The 23,014-nt window shown below is 32.1% G+C and overlaps 1 protein-coding gene across 1 annotated transcript in view; it reads right to left on the bottom strand.

Moving 5' to 3' along the window:
- LOC134715424 (dual oxidase 2-like) overlaps positions 1-11,725 on the bottom strand; it is a 51,966-nt gene extending 40,241 nt beyond the window's left edge. The window contains exons 1-5 of the mRNA XM_063577594.1: positions 11,568-11,725; positions 6,871-6,957; positions 2,508-2,669; positions 1,767-1,948; positions 779-998 (exon numbers count right to left, since the gene is read on the bottom strand). Of these exons, the coding sequence (XP_063433664.1) occupies positions 779-998; positions 1,767-1,948; positions 2,508-2,669; positions 6,871-6,957; positions 11,568-11,616 (700 nt within the window). The 5' untranslated portion in view covers positions 11,617-11,725. The remainder of the gene's footprint in view (positions 1-778; positions 999-1,766; positions 1,949-2,507; positions 2,670-6,870; positions 6,958-11,567) is intronic.
- Between the last annotated feature and the right edge of the window lie 11,289 nt (positions 11,726-23,014).

Below are 23,014 nucleotides of genomic sequence, written 5' to 3'. Positions count from 1 at the left end.
TATGTAACACATAAACAAACGACAACCACTGAATTACAGGATCCTTTCTTAAATGTTCATAACATACTAAATGTATGTTCATATTGAAATTGATAGAAAACCGAAACTTGGGAATTTTGGAAAGGAGGAGGGATGAAAAAAAATACATTTTCCTGTCCCCAATAACCTATGATTCTTTTGCGAAATTTTCCAGTCATTCAATATTTTACAAATTTCTTCCAACACTTTACATACTTTAAACTACGCTCTGAATGCCCGCGATTTCGCGGGTGTGTTCTAGTAGAATTTATTCTTCAAACATTATGAATTAGTAGAATTTTGTCACTTTTCTTTGTAAATATCAGTAACTGTTATAATGTTTGCACATAAATGAACACTACATGGACGACCAGATACTACAAACGCGAGATAACCCTTCGTTTTTGTTTTTGGGTTGTGTATTTTTCAATCTTCAGTTTTTATGTTCAGTTTATTGAATGTTCTCTCTGTCTTTTTTCGTTCTTTTTTGTTTGTTGCCATGACGATGTTGTTTTTATCGACTTTTGAGTCTAAATATGCATTTAATATGTTCCGACTCTTTTTCCCTTACGGAATAGGTTTCAATTTTAGAGAAAAAGGGATTGGCAAGGGCCCTTATAATACCTTATCTTTTTAGACCTTGAACTCAAAACTTTTAAACGTGTTTTTCTTGTAAATAATCAGATTGTGTGCATGATACACGCATATTAATTTAACCCGTGAATATTCCTCTAGAATAATTATAAAAGTCAAAACTTACTCCAAAATCGGTTGACAGGTCTTAGGAAGTGATCCCTTGGAGCTGGAGGATTGGCAAAGGGAAGACGAATGTTATTATCTGCTGGAAAGCTGGCATTAATAGCAACACTTGGATCCCTCGCTTTCAATCGTCCACCTTTAAATTCCCTAATAGCATCAGTCCATGCCTTTCCCGGTCCATACATCAATGTTCCGTCAATATATGGTGAGATTTCATTAAGCTGTAAAAAGTGAGAAACATAATTCTTCAAACATAATACTTTCCATGATATAGTGTCCAGTCTATTAATTAATACATTTAATTTTTTTTTTATTTTATTCAAATTGAAAAACAAGAAAAAAAAAACAATACCATTTGATGTCTGTATAAATCTAACGCAAATTAACATTTTAAGATATAAGTTAATATCCATGTAATATCAAGTACTAGTAACTTGTCAACGTAGAAAATCGTACAATAGTACAAAATATAGATGGTTGACGCCTGTTAAAACAACGTTTAAACACGCTGCGTCTGTTTGTATCTGTCCTAAGTAAGGAACCTGTTGTTCAGTGGTTGTCGTTTGTTGATGTGATTCATGAGTATTTTTCTTTTCTCGTTTTTTTTATATTGATTAAACATTTGGTTTTCCTGTTTAAAGTGTTTTAAACTAGTCATTTATGATGCCTTTTATAGCTTGCTGTTCGCGGTTTGAGACAAGGCTGCGTGTTGAAGGCCGTACTAAGACATATAATGGTTTACTTTACAAATTGTACTTTGGACGGAGAGTTGTCTCATTGGCACTCATACCACATCTTCTTATGTCTAATAACTTCGATTAACGAGCACTGGATCATAATAGAATGGAGTAAAGACGTCTTTTATTCTCTTCTCGTAAACAATTAAATCATTTCTGTTAGTATATCGTCTTCAAGTGTTCGGGTTAAGATATTCTTTTATATTAATTATACTCTGTTGTAATATTCCTTATTTTAGTTTAGTGCCAGACCTGTTGTCTCGGGTTATTTGGCGAATATCCAGTTCTAGAATCGTATCTTGTTCTTGGAAATGGCATTTCTAAACTCTCCTTTCCTTGTAAAAAGGGATGATCTTTAGGTACTGGAATGTTGAAATATTCTATTGGACAACCTGGTCGTTGAGAGTCCAAGATCTCTTCTACTATTTGTTGGCCTAAAATTTAAAAGACAATGATAAAAAATAACGTTTGTTTTGATGATTTAATTTAGTTAATTTGAAATCGAAAATGCAATTATGTTTCCTTAGCTTTATTCCTTTCTTATCTGCCTAAAGCTTATTTTCAATGTTTGTTGTCATACTAAACATTCTTTCATTGTACATGCAAATTATGACTGTTTAGTACTAGAAATGTAATAATGCCTGCAACGATAAACTCTATAAATAGTGCACTATCTTATCATATATGCATCTAAACACTTAAATAGTGAGAGAAAAAATATCTTTAGAAAACTGACTAAAAAGAGATTAGTTTAAACATGTTTTATCTGCTCAAATATCACTTTGATAGGACTCAAAATTTTTTTTCTTCAAAATTTACATAGAAATTAGTGATGAAGTTCATATACTTGATTTGTAATGCAACGGAACGAGGTAAATTGATCCCCCACATGTAATTGGCTTAATATTCATAAATACATATGTAGGTAATGTATATGTAACGATCTTAAATCATGACAGTTTAATTGATCTGAATGGGCAAGAACTTTCTTACCAAAAAATACGAGCAAAGCATTTCTAAATCTCTGAGAACCCAATCCGGCTTCTCCGTGGTGTGCTGCCTTACTGAGTTCAAAAGGATTGGGTCTGTCTGGGCCGGATGGATGGTAAACTCCATCAGCATACTTCGGTACAGATCTTCTTAGAAGTTGGCCATCTAAAATAATGTAAGCAAATACAATTATCTAATCTTTATGAAAATAAAAATAATTTTTGGATACTCTTCATTGCATCAATATTTAATGAAATGTACCGAAATATAATTGCATTGCAGTATATTGCACTACAATACAATTGCATTGCAGTATATTGCAATACAATACAATGCAATGCAATACCATGCAAAGTAATGAAGGATTCCTTAAGTCAAACAGATATTCCTCTCTTATATGCATATTTTCCTTATTCTGACAGATTTGTTTTATTAATGTTATTTATTTGGGAAAGAATGTTAGACTGAAGTTTCAATTTCCCTTTCAAACGCCTTCTCAAAAATGATTAATTTTGTTTTGATAAAGGTAAAATTGAGTGCCTACGTGCAGAAGAAGAACATTTTGTTGTTAAGGTTTTTTCCTACAAATAATATCACAAGTTAATACAGCATTTAAATTGATATTTATTTTTGATAAACCCATCTGATCTTTTGCATCAAATTTAAGATTAATTATAGTCATATTTCAGTTTTTAATTTAAATTTAAACAAACTGATAAAACCTAGAATTTGAATGGTTCGATACAGGTCTCACCCGTCATCTCATTCACCTGGTCACTCTATCATCATAACATACATTTGGTCACTCTCACGTCCTACATGCTTGATTTAGATTGTTAAAACACAGAAATCCACGATTATTTTTTCAATAATTTAAAATAAAACATGTAGGACGTGAGAGTGACCAAATGTATGTTATGATGATAGAGTGACCAGGTGAATGAGATGACGGGTGAGACCAAGGATGATAAAACGGGAGAGTGACCAGGAGAATGCAATGACGGACAAGACCAGGGGTGATGTGACGGGGCTAGATGAATCATATGTCTGGGGAGAGGTCAGGTCAATTTTAAAACTGCAAAGACTTAAGTGAATCATGTGATGGGAAAATTGACCAGTTCAATTGTATAACTGTAAAGACTTAGTGAATCATTTGACGGGAAAATTGACCAAGTCAATTGTATAAATGTAAAGACTAGATGGTTCATATGTCTGGGGATAGGTCAGGTCAATTTTAAATCTGCAAAGACTTAAGTGAATCATGTGATGGGAAAATTGACCAGGTCAATTGTATAACTGTAAAGACTTAGTGAATCATGTGACGGGAAAATTGACCAGGTCAATTGTACTGTATAACTGTAAAGACAAAGTGAATCATGTGACGGGAAAGTGACCAGGTCAATTGTATAACTGTAAAGACGAAGTGATTCATGTGACGGAAAAATGACCAGGTCAATTGTATAACTGTAAAGACGAAGTGAATCATGTGACGGGAAAATTGACCTGATCACTTGTATAACTGTAAAGACAAAGTGAATCATGGGACGGGAAAGTGGCCATGTCAATTGTGTAACTGAAAAGACAAAGTGAATTATGTGACGGGAAAGTGACCAGGTCAATTGTTTAACTGCAAAGACGAAGTGAAACATATGACGGGAATGTGACCAGGTCAATTGTATAACTGCAAAGACTTAGTGAATCATGTGACGGGAAAGTGACCAGGTCAATTGTATAACTGCAAAGACTTAGTGAATCATGTGACGGGAAAGTGACCAGGTTAATTGTATAACTGCAAAGACGAAGTGAAAAAATGTGACGGGAAAGTGACCAGGTCAATGTTGTTATTGGAGAGAGACAAGAAACTAACTTAATGAAGTTAATGCGGGTTCAGAGGGTATTGGGGATATAAGCTTATATGCACATCAATATAATGCAGAAATTTTTCTTTATTCTAAGTTTTGGCATCCATAAAATACTTTGTTCCTATAATGTGCCTAACCTTAATACTATGATAAGAGTAATAACTTGTTTGTTGGATATTACATGCAACGTTAAACGCGTATTTCGTTCCGGGTGATTACTGATCAATACAATTTAACCAGGAAGTATACACGGGTCAACAACCATATATACCTATATACCATATATCAAATGACATGAAAACCAAATAAAAGTTTAATTGTTCACTGAATATTTACAGCATGTACTTATTTATAATGGTATTTAAAAATACAACCTTAATATTTTGTTAAAACATTAAAATTGTTCATCCTATATTTCGAATATCACATCAGTGTTTCTGTGATCTGTCTTTTCTGCAACTAGGAAGTGATACAATTATAGTTATTTTGCGTCCGTTTGATGGTAGGGGTTTACGAACGGCTTGAATAAAAAATAAGATCAAAGTAGAAATTTTAAATCACTAGTAAGTCAAATGTATTTCCTGTTCATAACTGTTTAGTTATATATTTAGCTTATGTGTTGTTTGTTATCGATAAAAGTTTTGAATAAGAATAGCTCGATGTTTAAAATTGTCATCTGGATGTTTGTATGTTTAACTGGGCATCCATACGTGTGTCTTTATTTTGGTGTGTGTTGTCTTCCTGGTTATCTGTCGGATGGGTTCTAAAGCAAACTAAAAATTGCCTTAAACTATAAATTCACTACTTGTAAACTCTCTAGAAACAAAGATATGATAGAGAATTCCAGTACACATTGTTTTGTTGTCATAAATTTGAAGTCTATATAGTTTAAAAAGCGGAGCAGACTAAATTAAAACTGATGAAATTCCACCTACTGCCTACTGACTTTGCAGTTTATTGATATTTAAAATAAACCAGTGACGTCAATATCTTTTTGATTTTATAATGTTTTGTCGTTTAAGGTATTCGATGTTGATGCCAGATATATAAGACTAAGGAATATTTAGTTATAAAAAAGTACTTGATATATTTGATTTACAAATGTCTAATATTGATGTTTGTCTCACTACAACCAGATGTCGTTTGGGTTCCTTTGTCTGTTTATTTCATTGCTTCACCATTGACACACTTGTATTATACCAATTAATCTTTTTATTCATAGTAATACACAGTGCTCTTCTTATAAGTTTCTGATTCTAAATCAAATTCAGAATTTTAAACTGACAATATTTTAAATACATTATTTTATTTCTTGATGTGGGCTTGTAAATCAAAAGTAAAACACAATATAACAATATAGTCACATTCATACATTTATTATCATGATTTACCAGTAAACAATGATATATCACTAATTGAACCAATAACAAATAACCATCAACAAATAAAATGTCGTTATCATTAATTATTCCTCAAATGTTTACTGGAGCGTTTTTTTTAATTCATGTTAATATAAATTAATGTTTTCTCAAAACAAGCCAGTCAATATACATGTTTAACCAGTTTGGTCTAAAGTGGGTTTCCTTTCTTTGTTTTTTTTCACTCATGTTTAGAAATCAACTTCAATAAATGATGTTACAGTGAGACATACAAATGTCTTTTTCTACCTCCTCCTTATATTATAGTACGAGTACAGTTTACAACTGTGAGGGTTTTTGTTTCATTTGGATAATATTGTTTACGTTATTTGACTTAAAACCTCACATATAGCTAAAGTTGCAACACTCTAATACAAAGGTATTATGAACCCTTTTTTTTTTAATAAAACTCCCATATAGTTTTACAATTTTGACTTAGAAAATGAAAATGAAACAAAACAAAATAAAATGCTACAAATACGTTAAACTTTTATCTTTATTTCTTTTAAACGAATACAAACAAAGGAATGTGTCTTCTAAGTTTTTTTTACTGCAGATAGGATACTTTTACAATAGCCTGTGTACTTGAAGTTTTTCATTCAATACAATTTAAATACCATCATCATTTTGATCTCGTACAAGTACATGTACGTAACACAATATATTTTTTTCCAAAAATATAAGACGTGGTAACGGATTCATTTTTATTACAGCAAAGTTTAAAATGTTAATGGTGATTTCTTACTATTAGAGTTTCATATATATACTAGTCAACAAAAGTAACGATACACAAGTTTGAACTCCAACAATAACAAATAATTGCCCCCAAAAATCGCGATTTTGCCTTCACTCTGTATATATTAGACAAATTTGTCAATTATTTATTTTTGTAGTGTATCAAAGTTTCATTTTACATATATATTGAAAATACATTGCCTTGTTTTGGTTTTTTTTACAAATATACTATGTATCGGAATTTTACTAAGTCTGTTTAGGCTGAGATACCAAGTAGTAAGTAAGTTTTTCATGGTAAAGTCGGTAAAGAGTCACAAGCTGACTTTGTTCGTGCAAGTTGTATCTACTTACCAATTCCTCCCCAGTCAGGATGTACTAAATTATTAAACCAGCCATCAAACGGTGGAAGTTCGAGTTCTGGGGGATCATCTTGACAGTCTACAATAAAACAGCCTTAATATATATTTTGGGCGTATCTAATACGAAAACAAATTTAAGACGAATTTCACTTTTGCCTAAATATGGCTTGAATTTCAACTTCATCACAAATTTTCAAATAGATAACAATTTAGAGCACTTTAATTTGTCTAGTTCAAAGCCGAATTATACTGAGTATGTCAATTATCTCATGTGTATAAACACTGGACACTTATAATTTGCAAGATACTCATTAAGAAAAACATAGGATTTTTAATATCCCATTGGACAGGGCAAAATCCCATAGGATTGACCAATATAAAATTACCATTTTAAGGCTCGGGGATTGCGAGAAGTGACATTACAACACAACAAATGTCACAATGAGGGGGCTTAAACTTGTAATTTGTAATTAGATGTACAAAAAAAGATATTTTAATTGATAGTTATATTACAACTATTCCTATGTAAAATTGGTAGTATCTTTTAAAGAATGAAAATAATATTGAAGTCTTACGGCCAACTGTAGCCCTTCATGAACCTACCACCTTAACAATAGTAACAATAAGTATGTAATGCAGATTGGGGCAACATTGGACTTCAACTCCAAAAAGTGGAGTGTTTGATAGGAACATCCGTTTCACCTTGCATACAGGCTACCTATGACCATTTTAAGATTTGTTGCATGCAAAGAGCGTGACATATTTTCATCACGGTGTATCGATCGGATTTTACGCCTCTATTTCAACCACACAGGTTGTGTATTCGATATTTCCCGTAAAACAGCGGACGCCTATTTCGGGAGTCGTATGCCTCAGATTATGAAACTGAGTTAAATTTCAATACGCTGGAGAGGAGACGAAAAACCATTAGTTAGTCTATTCGATTTAATTACAGGACGTACACATGTATGCAGGTTCTGTTAAATATCCTCTTTGAGATGTTACAAGAAATTAACCTATTAGCGTAAAAAATATGATAATTTATTTCAACTATTTCTCAAATAAGGCTGTAATACTTGATGCATTAACGAAGAGGAAAAAATAATAACATTTTCTTATTTTAAGTTATCCCAAAGATATATTCATATATGAGCAACAGTTTTATCCTAAACGATATTTTTCCTGCAGGACTTAAACATGCTGATTTGAATCAAATATAATTGTTTTGAGTAAAGCTTTGTGCTCATATTTAATTTTCAGAATCGTTTTATTGTACACGACGATTTTTGTATCATATTCATTCACCAACCAACATCAAATAATTTTATATCGATTGCAGAATTTGACGACGTAATGGATTTTCTTTTACAAGCTTCATATTTATTCATGATTATTGATTGTTGTTTTTTATAAATTACATTGTCTTAGAAAAGGAAAACAAGGATGATACTACATTATGAGCACACAATTTTAAAAGATCATAAAAAGTTGGTCGTGGATGGATTTTGCTATTTTTTAAAAGCTTTTTTTAGTTATACAACTTTGTTAGGTTATGCTATTTTTAACATGCAAAACTAGTTTCGATAAAACGTCTTTTTAATAACTTTTAAATATACAATGGGTCGTCCAAAGATCGCATTGCTTTATATTTATATTTTGTCATATTCAACAGAATATGGTACAGAAAGAAGACAGTTTACTGAACACATTTACTTCCGCTTTCGTATGCTATCAACCAGCTTTCCATGTAGAGCTATACAAATTGAGGAGTAAAGCTTTTGTTTCCTCAAGTTTATGTCAAAGCTGAAATATGTTTGTCCTTTAGTAGTTTCCGTATGAAAGTATTATCTAGTCTTTTCTCATCAGTTAGTCATTGTTAATCTGATTACTTGCCAAATTCTTTGCGGGTCGAGAATGTAGATTCAACATTTCTGTCCGTATACAACATTGCATGTCGTTACTAGTGGCAGTATTATATGCAATATATGTACATTGTTGGAAAATATAGAATTTATTTGTATAAGCTTTAGAAACAGGACGAAAAGCGAGGCTTGCCGGGCTTTTCTCCTGTTTCAGATGAATTTTATATTTTCCGACAATGTACCTGTACTGTTTTCATCCTGAAATTCATTCCATACTCGAAACATCAGTTATTTTAATACGAATCATTGTCTCTAAATTCTGAAAAAAATCGAAATGGTTTAAACGCGGACCGCGAAGAGGTCCCCAAAATGAACTGGTACGGAGTAATAAATATGCTCAACATGGAAGCGGGATAACAGGAGACTTTATTTGTTCCATTACATATAAAGCACAAATTTAGTTGTATTCCTATTATTTGTACAATAGTTGGCTAATTGCAGGATAAACATAATTACACGCACTTGGTTCTATCAAAGACCCATTCTGTAGACACAACTTGACACTGGACGTTAACCAAAAAATTACCAATTAATAATGTATCTATGCGCTATTGAATGTCAAGAAATTCATATATAAAGCCCTATAGTTGTTAATGTCTGTGTCATTTTGGTCTCTTGTGGCAATTTTTTTTTTTTTGGCAATCATACCACATCTTCTTTTTTATACTTTATAGAATCAGGTGGACATTGTCTCATTATCAATCATACCAATCATACCACATCTCTTTATTTTATACGTATTACTAGCATAACAAATTTTCTTTCGCTTTCTGTAAAAAAAATCGTGAATAAATTAAAAAGTCAGTGAAAATCATCCTGTTAGAAAGTCACAGGTTACCGAAATATCAATTTAATGTGAACTTCCAATGTTTATAATATTCATATAATAACGAGTTCTGTTGATTGCACTTTATGAATGTTAATTCCTTTCTAATACAAACCAAGAAACAAAAACAAAAACTAGTCATTCATCTCAGTGTCAAGTACAGACGCAAGAGTACATTTAAAAGGTATACTTAGATTATAGAGACCGTTAAGGAAGTACAGTCATCACAACAAGCTTACCCATACCCTATGTAAAATGAAAGTGAAAACGTATTTCACAGGTACGATTAAAGTCTTAAATATATTTTAAAAAGAAAAAGATTTGTAAACCAAACAATAAATTAAAAGTTTATTTACACTATCTAAGATATAACAAGGAAGTAAGCATGCATACATTGTCAATATTTGGACTGTAGTTATCGGATATTTTTTTTATCAAAATAAATGATAACGTTGTAATGTTATAAAGGAAAACATTCCCGACTATCAGTGTTGAAGTTTGAAATTTGTAAAAATAAATGAGTGTTAAATATATCATATAAATTAAAAAAAATAACCATCGATGTTAAACTGTCTATCATAATAACGTAATTGTTGAAAATGGACCACACTTCGCATGAGGTGCATAACTTACACAGTTAACGCAAATACAACAACTTTTCTGTATATTTTCAGACGAAACAAAATAACAAATATGTTTCAACAGATGTTTTTTTTTTAATTCAGGTTCCAGAATAATGTTCGTCAAGTGATTAAATAATACAAAGAAAGGGGCCCTCAAACCACAGCATCTCCATCTGGTCCGTTATTCGGTTTCTACAAATATTTATCAAAAATCTATGATGCCTTCTCGGAGTTTATTCAACCGACTTAAACGTTTTTGATATAATATGTTAATTAAAATAATAATAAATCTGACGTTTTCTTTAACTATATGTGACAAGTGGCCTCAGTCACTGAGAGGTCTCAGGTATCACTATCTAGGCAGCACTGAGTTCTTACCCTGTCTGCGGAGGGTTGTTCACTCCAATCATTGTTGACAATAGGATTACTAATTTCCCAGCCTATGGTTTTCTCTGAGGACTCCGATATCCTCCGTCAATAAAAAAAGCCATAACACTTGGTTAAAAGGGGCTTTATACACTGGCCAAAAATCAACAAATTAACTATACAAACTGCGCTGCGATGAGCGTTCACCTTATTTTTAATGTGACAATATGTTAAAGTTGCACACATCATTGTTCTTTTATATATATAGTCGAACTAAGATTGTTATCGATAATACAAAATGACCGAATTCAAAGATTAAAAGGCTAACTATTTAATAAGGTGTCGTCAAGTCCACAAGGACGTTACAAGAATATAACTATAAAATTTCTTTTTCTAAGTATTAGAAGTTACCTATTTATGATAAGTATAAAGACGAGGAAGTTATTTTGAAGTAGTCAAAGATAAAAAAAAATGTAAGCTTCATGAAGTCGGGACTTTGAGAAATTGAAAAGCTTACATCAATACTTTATAAATACACTTATTACTTATCTTGATATCGTGCATTCGCAAGTAGCTAGTTTAAAGGGTCAAATGTCGTAAATTTTTTCGAGTTAATTTCTGTCAACGTACAGAATTTAATGCTGTCTGATTATTCCGATATATCTTTAAAGCATACATTACTTTATTTTATCTAATGAAGCAAAAAAGGCAGTGGCTGACAAATGAGTCAAATAGAGTTGTTGTCAGTTTTCATGAAGAAAAAAAACCGGACATGTATTAATTCAAATTTATTTACAAAAACTATTTTTTTTAGAAATATGAAATTAAAAAAGTAGGTTGAATATTTTACAAAATATAAGTATGATAATTTTGAATATACATAAATATATCTATAGTCTTCTTATAATTGAAAAAGAAACTGTAAAAACATATGTTCTATTAAAAGCCTTACCTGCCAGTGGAAAGGATAGTAGAAACAGGAAAATTCGGTAACTAGTCATTTGCAATGTTCTCTTACTAGCAAATATTGAGCAATCAATGCTTTAACAAACTCATATCTAAACTTTTGTCAACTTTTTGATATACCTTACATATGAGGAAGTTATTTGTGAATACACGTGACTTGAGCCGATGGAATTTAACTACAGTAAAATAGTTTACCTATGCAATAGTGGATTTTAATTTTGATAACTACATGTGAATTAGTACTTTAATTTTGTAAGGGTAATTTGTCATATCATCAATTTTAAAAGTATTTTTGAAATTGGTGCATTATTACCCGTAATGTGGCATTCTTATTTTTTTACTTTAAAATTTTTCTATCATTATGAATTATATTTGACATTGTTGAAGGACAATACATCAGACTATTACAGTTTTCTAAGAATATACCAATATATATATACTAGTTAACCGTATACAAACAAAAAGAAACTCGTAACTCGTATTTTACAGATTGAAGTAGTTCAGATTTATCAATATTTGTCATATCGATCAGTAATTGATAATAAAATAGGGACGAAAGATACCAGAGGACAGTCAAACTCAGAAATCGACAATAAACTGACAACACCATGGCTAAAAATGAAAAGGCTGACAAATAGAAAAACTGTAGTACACATAACACAACATAGAAAACTAAAGAATAAACAACACGAACCCCACCAAAAACTAGGGGTGATCTCAGGTGCATCGGAAGGGTAAGCATATCCTGCTCCACATGTGGCACCCGTCGTGTTGCTTAAGAGATAACAAATCCGGTAAGTAGTTTAATTCGGTAGGTCACATTTATGGGGAGAGATCCGTTTGCGCCAAAAATGCGTCCTTTTGCGCCACAACTTTTTTTCTCAAATGCTACGTTTGCGCGACATGTTTTAAAATTAGATGGTATCATTTGCACCAAAAATAAAACATACGATTGCGCCAGTTAAAAGCAAAATTACTTCCTTACTCCTTTTATTCGGACTTGAAATCGGCAGTGTAACACGGCACATGTTTCCTTTTCTGAAACATATGTTTTTTCTTACTGCTGCTAAATGGGTATTTCCCAAGTTAATGTATATATTAGCTTTTAATATCTATTTATTGTCCAAAAACACAAACATTGAAGGATGAAATCCATAAAATAGTTAATATTAGTTTTTAATAATAATAAAGCCCATACGCATGGTGGGAATAAAGCTCTGTGTCATCAACATATGTGGCTAAAACATAAAGAGCAAACACTTCTATTATCGATATTGGCATATCTTTGCTAAGCAAAGCATTAAGTTTTATTCTCTTTCTGTACATTGACTGTCTAATGCTGCTTAAGTCATTTAATTCTCTTCAGAATCTCTTCTTTATGGTGTAATATCTCCTAACATATGATACCTTTTTAGGCAAAAATAAACAAAAAATACAGTTATGATAGATATGTGTACAGGTAAATTGGCGCAAATGAGCTCCGAATATTGGCGCAAATGATACATTTTGAAAATAAAATTTGGCGCAAAAGATACCCCTGAAAAACAGTAATTGGCGCAAAAGGACTGCTGCCCATTTATGAAAGGGAAGGGGACTGTAGTTACGACGTATAAGGTGTGATATGAATAATCTGTTTTGATAGTGATACTTAAAAATCCAAAGATCTAACCAACTCTAGGCGATAAACTTTCGTCCATCTCCTCAGCATTTTGCTTTTACAACCTTTAAACAATTACATCTAACTCTAAACTTGAAGAAGTATTAAAAGTAGAAGTCAAACTCTGTTTCATAAGAAAAAAATAATAACCAATGTAAATAAAAATATTTAGTTTCGGGGAGGGACAGATTATACTTTGTAAAACACTTCTGTCCTTCTGACAAACATTAATATATTTGTCCCGTAGTTGGTCTTATGTTGTTTTCGGCTCATTGTTCGTGTTGTTGTCTCTTCGACACATTCCCCTTTTCCGTTTTCAATTTTATTTGAAACTGACATCGTTAAGATTATGGTTTTCTAACAAATTGTTTTTAAATAATTTTAGAATTGGATATTGTCGTTGGATGGTTTTACATCAATATCTGGCATGTTGCATATGAATTTCAGTCAGTTTAACAAATGTTCCAGTTTCAATAAACAATCTGAAAAGAGAGATCCATACACACTTGAAGGACCTTTGATTACTTAACGCTAAAGTAAGCCGTACAGTCTTTTCCTCATCGACTTATTAATTTTTAGTATCCGTATTGTATTTTCCGCCTCTTTCCCCTCAATCGTATTGTAGGAGAGAATTTGTATACACGCTACATGTTTTTTATCCTTTTTATTTATCCTGTAAAAGTATTTTAAATAAAATGCAGCTTTTTTCTTCCTAGACATTTACTTTCTCAATTTCTGTTCAATATACTAAATAGGTGAATAACCGCTTAATGTAGTTCAGGATACATGAGATAGAACATTTTTGTAACAGGATCAGAAAAGTAATTTTAATAAAAAGCATCTCCACATCTACAACTTTAAATTAATCTATATGCTTATTGTATTTTAAAACGTTGGTCACGTGACATCAAACGATTTTTAAAATGATGTTCTTCATCTACCTTGTACTTTAAATATTAAAATGTATGTACCTTGAGTAACATGTTCGAGGTGACACTATTGACATAATTCAATCTAAGACAAAAAAAAGGAGGATACAAGTCGATCGCATCTTTTTATTTACACTTATCCAGTTTATTAATCCAGTTTAACATAGATGCAAATAAAAATACTATCACAAAAATAGGGACACACATAACATTATAATCCAAACCAAAACTGCAGATATGTGTTTTATTTTTAATATTTTACCTTTTATGTCTGTTTGCTTTGTTAACACGTTCTTGTCAAATTAATGGAATTTTATGTGTACAATGTGTATGTCATATAAGTGAGCGGTTTACCTAGCTATAGCGGAAATTGAGAAAGTTTAATTCACCATTTTCCACAAAAGGAAATGCCGATACCAAGTCAGGAATGTGACAGCTGTTTGAGCTTTGAGTTTGAGTCAGAAAACGGAAGAAATGGAAGAGTTAATATAATCGCTATTTTGTTAATTTTGCCTTTGATTTTTTTTGTGATAGTTTTTCTTGTCATGCTACTCGCTTGAGATGGAAAATTATCGCTAGAAACTAAGAAGCCACGTGGCGTTGCTAATGAAATTAATATTCTGCATTACATTCTTTATGAGTTCACCTTCTTGATATAAGAAAAGTGATAAACATCTAAATAAAATTGAGAAAGGAAATGGTGAATATGTCAAAGCGACAACCACCCAACCATAGAGCAGACAACAGCCGAAGTCAACCAATGGGTCTTCAATGTAGCGAGAATTCCCGCACCCGTATGTGTCCTTCAGCTGCCCCCTAAAAATATGCATAATAGTACAGTGATAATGGACGTCATACTAAACTCCGAATTATACACAAGAAACTAAAATTTAAAATCATACAAGACTAACAAAGGCCAGAGGCTCCTGACTTGGGACAGGCGCAAAATTGCGGCGGGGTTAAACATGTTTATGATATCTCAACCCTCCCCCTATACCTCTAGCCAATGTAGAAAAGTAAAATAATAACAATACGCACATTAAAATTCAGTTCAAGAGAAGTCCGAGTCCGATGTCAAAAGATGTAACAAAAGAAAATAAATAAAATGACAATAATACATAAATAACAACAGACTACTAGCAGTTAACTGACATGCCAGCTCCAGACCTCATTTAAACTGATTGAAAGATTATGTCTTCATCGTACAATCCCTCCCGTTAGGGGTTTAGTATCATACTATCATAAAATATATGAGAAGAACATAACCCGTGTCATGCCAACAACTGGTTTTTTTTTAGAAATAAATGTGTTTAGTTCCGATGCAAAGACCCTATCAGTGAATCAATGTTAAAGCCAAAATAGGCAATCTTTAATGACCTGACAACAGTATCGTAACTATATCCCCTTTTAATAAGTCTATTTAAAGGTTTTGTTAATTTCTGAGGAGAATACTGACATTTTGGTGCATTATAAAGAATATTTCCATAAAAAATTGGATGATCTAATAGTGCTTTCCTTTCTGTCGATGTATCCTCCTATAAAATTGTAAAATACTAGAAGTTCACTTCCTGCTTTATTATATATAAAGTTTATCAAACTATTAGTTTTCCTTTGACGTACACAAACAGTGTACATTGAAAAGATATTGTTTATTTAAAAATATAACTGTATCATTTAAAGATAACTAATTTGATGACTCCTTTAACTTTTAATTCAATTAAACGGAAATTGTATCTTATATATGATAAAAAAAATCATAGTACAGGAAATTTATAAAATCAAAATTGAAGAACTTTCTTACGATACTGCTTTTATTCTGTACATTAGTAATTTTATTTTCCGGATATGTAATTAACTATATCTCAGAAAGTATTAAAATCCAAATTGCTGAACTTTCTTACTATACTAAACTAGAGGCTATAAAGAGCCTGTGTCGCTCACCTTGGTATATGTGAATTAAACAAAGGAAGCAGACAGTTCATTACAAAATGGTGTTAAGGTGATTGTGATGTGTTTGTACATCTTCCTTTACTGAACATTCTTGCTGCTTACAATTATCTCTATCTGTAATGAACTTGTCCGTGTAGTTTCAGTGGAAAATGTTAGTAAAAATTTACAAATTTTATGAAAATTGTTAAAAATTGATTATAAAGGACAATAACTTCTTAGGGGGTCAATTGACCATTTTGGTAATTTGACTTATATTTGAGTCTTAAAATGCTGTACATTATTGCTGTTTACAGTTTATCTCTATCTATAATAATATTCAAGATAACAACCCAAAACAGCAAAATTTCCTTAAAATTACCAATTTAGGGGCAGCAACCTAACAACGAGTTGTCTGATTCATCTAAAAATTTCCGGGCAGATAGATTTTGACCAGATAAACAATTTTACCCCCATATCAGGTTTGCTCTAAATGCTTTGATTTTTGAGTTATAAGCCAAAAACTACATTTTACCCCTATGTTCTATTTTTAGCCGTAGCGGCCATCTTGGTTGGTTTGCCTGGTCACGAAACACAATTTTTAAACAAGATAGCCTAATAATGATTCTGGCTATGTTTGGTAAAATTTAGCCCAGTAGTTTCAGAGGAGAAGATTTATGTAAAAGTTAATTAAGATTTACGAAAAATGGTTAAAAATTGACTATAAAGGGCAATAACTCCTAAAGGGGTCAACTGACCATTTTGATCATGTTGACTTATTTGTAAATATTACTTTGCTGAACATTTTTGCTGTTTACAGTTTATCTCTATCCATAATAATATTCAAGATAAAATCCAAAAACAGCAAAATTTCCTTAAAATTACCAATTCAGGGGCAGCAACCCAACAACGGGTTGTCCCATTCATCTTTAAATTTCAGGGCAGATATATCTTGACTAGATAAACAATTTTACCCCATGTCAGATCAGCTCTAAATGCTTTGGTTTTTGAGTAATAGCCAAAAACTGCATTTAACCTCCATGTTCTATTTTTAGCCGTGGCGGCCATCTTGGTTTGATGATGGGTCACCGGACACATTTTTTTAAATTAATACCCCAAAGATGAGTGTGGCCAAGTTTGGATTAATTTGGCCCGGTAGTTTCAGAGGAGAAGATTTTTGTAAAAGATCATGGAGATTTACGAATAATGGTTAACAATTGACTATAAAGGGCAATAACTCCTAAAGGAGTCAACTGACCATTTTAGTCATGTTGACTTATTTGTAAATATTACTTTGCTGAACATTATTGCTGTTTACAGTTTATCTCCATCTATAATAATATTCAAGATAATAACCAAAAACAGTAAAATTTCCTTAAAATTACCAATTTAGGGGCAGCAACCCAACAATGGGTTGTCTGATTCATCTGAAAATTTCAGGGCAGATAGATCTTGACTTGATTAACAATTTAACCTAGTCAGATTTGCTCTGGTTTTTGAGTTATTAGCCAAAAACTGGCTAGTCAAACTGGCCTTTTAGGCCAGGTAAGCTAAAAAAACAGGGATGTGTTCAAGTGCTTCTGGGAGGTTAGTGCGCCGTGCTGCTTATGACGAGTCAAAATTCAATGATTGGTTGTGAACAGGGGAGAACGGAACTAAATAAAACTTAGGGAGAGATTATTTCAACCTCAGCATTAAGTAGCGTCTTTTAACGCAGCCATACTCTGACAATGACATCCTTTATGAAATTTTGTGTTCAGGAACTTAGTTATAATTATTATGATTTTTATTTAACTACATTAATAATAACTTTGTTAACTAGAAATTTACAAAAGATGAAGAGAGTATAAAATGAATGCATTTATTAAGCAAATATATCTTAGGTCAAAATGTAAGCTGTGATCAACTTTTATTTAAACAGATACTAGAGTACTTGCATACTGTAATATAAAGGAAAACAGGTGACTGATGTTGGCAAAGATGAAAAACGAAATTCTTGACTGAATACAGTGAATCAAAGTTGTTCTTTAGAGGCTCGAATTTTGTGATCATGACTTCGATTTCAAAACTTACGGAAGAAGAAGGAAACTTCACCAAATTTGTCTTGCTCAACTTTAAAGTATCACCTGATATTGCCAGGCGATTCTTTGACGGAGTATTTCCGCTAACTCACTTAGCTCAGAGTATTAACAGTAGAATGCATGCTATTATCAAATTGAAAAATAAAAAAAGAATCAATCAGGCCATGTTAGAACTTCTTATGGCTATTCCAGGAACGGTGTGGCCAAATTACCTTCCTCCGAGGCCCGTTGGAACAACAGGTAAAAATATCATAATAATATAAATTAATAGTTTTTCTTTTACATTCACATTCTGTTTTTAGATAACGCTAACATTGTGGCATTAATCTGTGATTAAACCTACGAATGTTACATATTTGCTTCGAATCACGGTGTGGAGCTATTAGTTCCTTCAGTCGACATACACTCCATCTTGAAATAATAACTTATCACATATAGATTCTGGTTGGTTGCTTTACGATGCGGCTGAGATACTGCAACAGCTATTGGCTTAAATGAAATATAGAATTACAGATTTTTCTGTCTCAGGATAAGACATCAAATGCCTGAAAATTAACTATGTGTATTTCAGTTCAGATCAACTGTTTTTAATTCATATTCGTTTTATTATGCATATATTGCACACTGAAATTCAATATTGAAATTACAATTATTAGTAAGTGTTTATTTGCTTTGTTAAGTAAGTAAGTAAGTAAGTAAGTAAGTAAAATGTATTTAGAGTCGGCATATATATGTTAAAGGCATTTTCTAAATTTATGCATTTTGTAAAATGACTAAACATTTTATATACATAATAACAGACAAAACATGAGCTCTGGTGAGCTCTGTAACCGACTTTCTTATGTTGAACTGTTATACCACTGTCCCTGGTTAGGGGGAGGGTTGGGATACCGCTAACATGTTTAACCCCGCCACATTACTTATGTATGTGCCTGTCCCAAGTCAGGAGTCTGTATATTCAGTGGTTGTCGTTTGTTTATGTGTTACATATTTGTTTTTCTTTCATTTTTTTTATAACAATAAGGCCGTTAGGTTTCTCGTTTGAATTGTTTTACATTGTCTTATCGGGGCCTATTATAGCTGACTATGCGCTATGGGCTTTGCTCATTGTTGAAAGCCGTACGGTGACCTATAGTTGTTAATGTCTGTGTCATTTTGGTCTTTTGTGGATAGTTGTCTCATTGGCAATCATACCATATCTTCTTTTTTTTATATTTCCCATAAAAATCATGCAGCATCATGCAAATACTAATGAATAAAAATGAAAAAAACATGCAAATATAATGAAAGCAAATTAATTTTGATTTCTGAGCCTCCAAAGTCAAAGCTCATGCGGCAAGCACCTCTATGTGCATTGAATGGGGGAACCATTAAATCACTTGATTATCATAAAATACCAACAAACTAAAAAGCATAAAATCAATAAATAAATTAATTATTAAGCACTGGTATTTAAAAGCAGGTATATGTAATAAATGCATAATGTTCTAATCGTCGTAACCAAAATTTCCATACTGTGTCATCGATAGTAACATCCCCGAATAAGACTTATCACCGGATATGTACTTGCATAATCATGATGACGGAATGATTACCCTTCCAAATCACATAAGTTCACCACGCTTCCAGGTTGGGTTCGTGTTGCTCAGTCCTTAGTTTTCTAATGAGTGTTTTGTGCCCTTAGACTCCTTGGTATGCGAGTACAAACAAAAAAATAATAGCTGTTCATACTATGCCAAATAGTACATTACTTAACACATTATAATAGTTTCTGTGTTACCTTCCATTAGCCATAGTTAAATCATTTATTATCAAGCAAAACAAATCTATATTTGTAAAAATATAAAAAGTTAGAATAACAAAACTTTCTTCATTAAATTAAAAATTCGAAATGCTCTTAAAGAACATGTATAAAGATTTGATTCCCTAAACTTTTATAGTACAGATTTGTGAAAATAACAGTAGTGTGAAATAAGTATAAGGGGGAATTTACCGAATTTCTTCTCATATTATCTTATAATTCTTTTTGTTTTAGCTACTTCTTCTAAAGACTTTGATCTAACACTGAAAATATGTCTGCTGCGTAATATAGGAGGTTTATTTGTGCCCTCAAATGGTTGGGATCAACTTCCGCCTCCGAGTGATATATCACCTGGAGCTCACTTAGCTACAATGAAGTGGTACAGAAATAAGTTAGCCCATGCAGCAGTAACTTCTATGGATAAACATGAATTTACAAACAAATGGACTCGCGTTGAAAAGGTATGATGTAACAACCGAACCACAGTCCATCATTTTGTGTCATGTTGTATTTAAGACATTACATCTTTTTTGAAATATTATATTTACTGTTCTTGGACCTGATTCGAACCGTTGCCTCTATTTAATTGCATTATCTTCACTGTTTCTCGAGTGAACAAAATCAAGAGGCAAGTAAAGACACTTAAACTATACACGGAAAAATTAATAAAAAAGTAATCAATCGAGCAAAACCTTGAGAAACATCAACAACAACAAAAATCTAGGCGGTGGGGGGTGTAAGCACTGATATGTGTGTGTAACTTACACATTAATTGTATGAAATTCAGCGTCTTTTTCCAATAGCGTCTATTTTTATACCTCCTTAGATCTTCTCCATATTTTAAAATGCCCAAGCGTGTCCATCAATTTGTGAAAAATCGTTATTATACGAGGATAGATGAAATAATAAGATGAAAATAGATGGCTATCTAAATTATAAGCCTAGTATCTTTTGAGTACCTTTAATAACATTGAGAATGGAAATGGGGAATATGTCAAAGAGACAACAACCCTACCAAAGAGCAGATAACAGTTGAGAGCCACCAATGAGTCTTCAATGCAGCGAGAAAATTCCGCATCCGGAGGTGGGCCTCAGTTTGTCTCTAAATAAAAATGTTTTGATGTATGTCCTTTCAATAAGAATTTAAAAAAAAATGATTACTAGTAAATCTCCAAATATAAGCTAATCATTTATTAATTAACATATATGCTTAACTCATTTTAGGCATTGACATCTTTAAATAATGGCCAAAGACCACATGAGGTCAGTGATATCTTATGTCTTGATCTTGATGGAGAACTAGCAAAACGTGCAAACGCAGAACTTAACCATCTTAAAAAGGAATACCTTGAATGTGAAAAGGAAAAAGAACAGATAGAAAGTGATTTCTCATTTTCCAAGGAAGGACATCTTCCAAAAAATATTGCAGGTTTGTTTAATCTTGAGTTAATGAATAGTACAATATTAATTTAAGATGACACCTTAAGGCAACGCAAGTGTAAATATTTAGATAAGCAATAAAAACATTCAACTAATTTTGACAGGGTTATCTCTCTGTAGTGTTGTGTACTACCTTAATTTTATCTGAAGAAAAAACTGTACAGGGGTCTGTTGTAGTTACTCTGAAGCATGATTTGTTTTGGTAAATATTCTTGCGAGTTTCGTGTTTCCTTTCTTTTATTTACCGATTATATATATGAATCTTTACAGAAGCGAATGCAGCTATAGTTGATGCATGGCGGATAGAAGACGAAAGTTTTTACGAGACAAAGGGAACAGAATTGGTGTATGACAAATTAAAGGAGTCTGATTGTATGTTGGTGACATCAAATTCAGGATTGGGAAAGACAGCCACTATCCGACATATCGCATTAAAGCTTCATTCAGAAGGATTTGAAATTGTTCCCGTAGAGTCCCCAGAGGATATTATCAAATACAAAACAAATCAAAAACAAGTTTTTCTTCTTGATGATGTCCTTGGAAAATACGATTTAAGTCTCACACTGTTGGAAAAATGGGAAAGAATAAACGAAAAGCTGATATGCAACTTGAAAACAGAAATGGGTTCAAACAAAATATTGTGTACATTGAGATTACAAGTAGTACGTCACAAAAGATTCAAAAATGCATCGACAATTTTAAAACAGGTAGTCATTAATTTAGAACACGAATCTACTGCACTTTCAAAAGAGGAAAAACGGAAAATGTTATTGAAACACCTAAATCGAAGTAACACAGAGAATGAAATAAAAGCAGAAGAGATTGAGATAATGTGTGATTCAAAATATGCCTTTCCACTTCTTTGCAAATTAGTTTCAAATAATGAGGAAAGATTCAGAAAAAGAATTGCAATCTTTAGGCAACCTTTATCACTTTTGAATGAGGAACTTATTAAGATTAGTATTGAAAATAAGAAGTTATATTGTACATTGGTTCTATGTATGTTATATAATGGTACTCTAAGTAGGAGTATGTTTGACATTGACTCAAATGAATGTGACGAGAAAATATACACACTAATTGAAACTTGTGGGCTTCAAAGAAACATATCGAAGAAAGAACTTGAGGAAAGTGCCTTCTCTGCTATGGGATCTTATTCCACTAAGGACAGTTACAATATACGGTTTATTCATGACGCTCTTGCAGAGACTGTCGGTTGTCATTTCTGTACTTTTAATCCGAAAGTAATGTTTTCAGAGTGTCATATCTTGTTCATAACAGATCAGGTCAGAGTTGGAATTCGTTCCGATGAAAATGAGAATGACAATGAAGATGAGAATATTGTGATAATTCAGGAAGACGAGTTAAATGAAAATCATTTTAGACCATTATTTAATAGATTATTTAATGAATTAAAAAGTGGGAGATTTTCCAGTTTATTGATGAGCCACCTTTTTAAGAATAGAAACTTCGTCCGTATATTTGGAATCACTATTGACAATAATCGGAGCATGTTTGTATCGATACATACCTTATTGACAAAGGTTAGCTCCAAAAGAGTACAAAGGAATCAGTCCATCTTTGAAAAGACTGTTGAGT

The sequence above is a fragment of the Mytilus trossulus genome, chromosome 4, assembly GCF_036588685.1.
Source record: "Mytilus trossulus isolate FHL-02 chromosome 4, PNRI_Mtr1.1.1.hap1, whole genome shotgun sequence".
Taxonomy (NCBI): domain Eukaryota; kingdom Metazoa; phylum Mollusca; class Bivalvia; order Mytilida; family Mytilidae; genus Mytilus; species Mytilus trossulus.
Note: the sequence above shows the minus strand (reverse complement) of the source record. Positions and strands in the feature narration are given on the sequence as shown.